Here is a 1230-nt window from a genome sequence, read left to right on the forward strand (position 1 = left end):
TTAAAAACGTGATGTATTAAAAATTTGTCTTATTTAATCAATTATTTAAATATTAAGTAATTTGAGTCAAGAGAAACGCGACAAATGTAATGCTTAGGTAACTAGCTATGTAATATTAACTTTTATTTTTGACACCACGTCTGCTACAAGTTTAGATACTGCACTACTAGGACCACTCCACTCTCTCTAAACGTAATAAGTTGCTTCGGTGAACAGTCAAGTTTGCAGCTTATTTCCTGAATAACATTATATCATAAATAATTCACATTATAATATAATAAATATACCTGTCGATTAGAATATCATAAATATTCACAGTTGATTTAAATGTTAATTAATAATTAATAAAAAAAAGTCTTAAATAATGTCTATTCATCTAAAATAAAATAATAAAGAAGAACACTATTAAAATCATACATGTAACATCTCTCATTTTCATCGAGAATAAAATAATAAAAAAAAATAAAATTAAAAATAAAATTATCACAAACCATGGCATGTAACATCTTCGATGATGAAATTTATTCGCCATATCAGAGCATCTCTGCGATGGCCCGGCGGGACTTACAATTAAGTGTTTCGAGAACCACGTATACCGGTATTGTGCCGATCTGAACACAATTCTTGCTGGCCGATGGAAAGTTGGCCTGCGTGTCGCTCGTACCATAGGAATTTAAACGGGGATATAGGTATAAGAACACGGAGACGGGGAGTCGTTCGCGGTAGTGTGAGGCATAAACGCGCCGGCACCACACCCAGCGTGACCACCATTGCGACACGAGACACACGGGACACGGCCATGCGCGTCGCGGTGATCGTGAGTACCCAAATTCACCTTTTTTTTTCTCCATCCGTCACCCATTGACAAAAGCCTCCGGTTCCGGGACGCTACGAACGCTCGCCGTAGGGGTGGCCACCCATGCCACCCTTAACACATTTTTTCTAAACATCCGTGGCAGCGATTTTTATATTAATAAAAAAGCTTGGCTCAGATTAATTAATTTTAGTGCAAAAATTGTTTATAAATGTCTGTCATACTCGACAAGCTTTTTTTTACTTTTTGTGCCAGATTAAAATCTTATTATACGTAATAGCCGAAGGCGATGTTCAATGAACCGTGATGAATCGAGAAATCTAATCACTGGGTGGTGTCCTTTCACTACTAGCGATCATTTAGTAATTTTCAAATTGCTCTCTCATGTCCCAACATATGATGATAAAAAAAATATA

The 1230-nt window shown here is 36.3% G+C and overlaps 1 protein-coding gene across 1 annotated transcript in view; it reads left to right on the top strand.

The window, feature by feature from the left end:
* Positions 1-619: 619 nt before the first annotated feature.
* LOC108625154 (actin cytoskeleton-regulatory complex protein PAN1) overlaps positions 620-1230 on the top strand; it is a 9615-nt gene continuing 9004 nt past the window's right edge. The window contains exon 1 of the mRNA XM_018024925.2: positions 620-817. Within this exon, the coding sequence (XP_017880414.1) occupies positions 635-817 (183 nt within the window). The 5' untranslated portion in view covers positions 620-634. The remainder of the gene's footprint in view (positions 818-1230) is intronic.

This window comes from Ceratina calcarata, unplaced genomic scaffold (assembly GCF_001652005.2).
Source record: "Ceratina calcarata isolate Rehan_Ccalc_2016 unplaced genomic scaffold, ASM165200v1 scaffold349.2, whole genome shotgun sequence".
Lineage (NCBI taxonomy): Eukaryota > Metazoa > Arthropoda > Insecta > Hymenoptera > Apidae > Ceratina > Ceratina calcarata.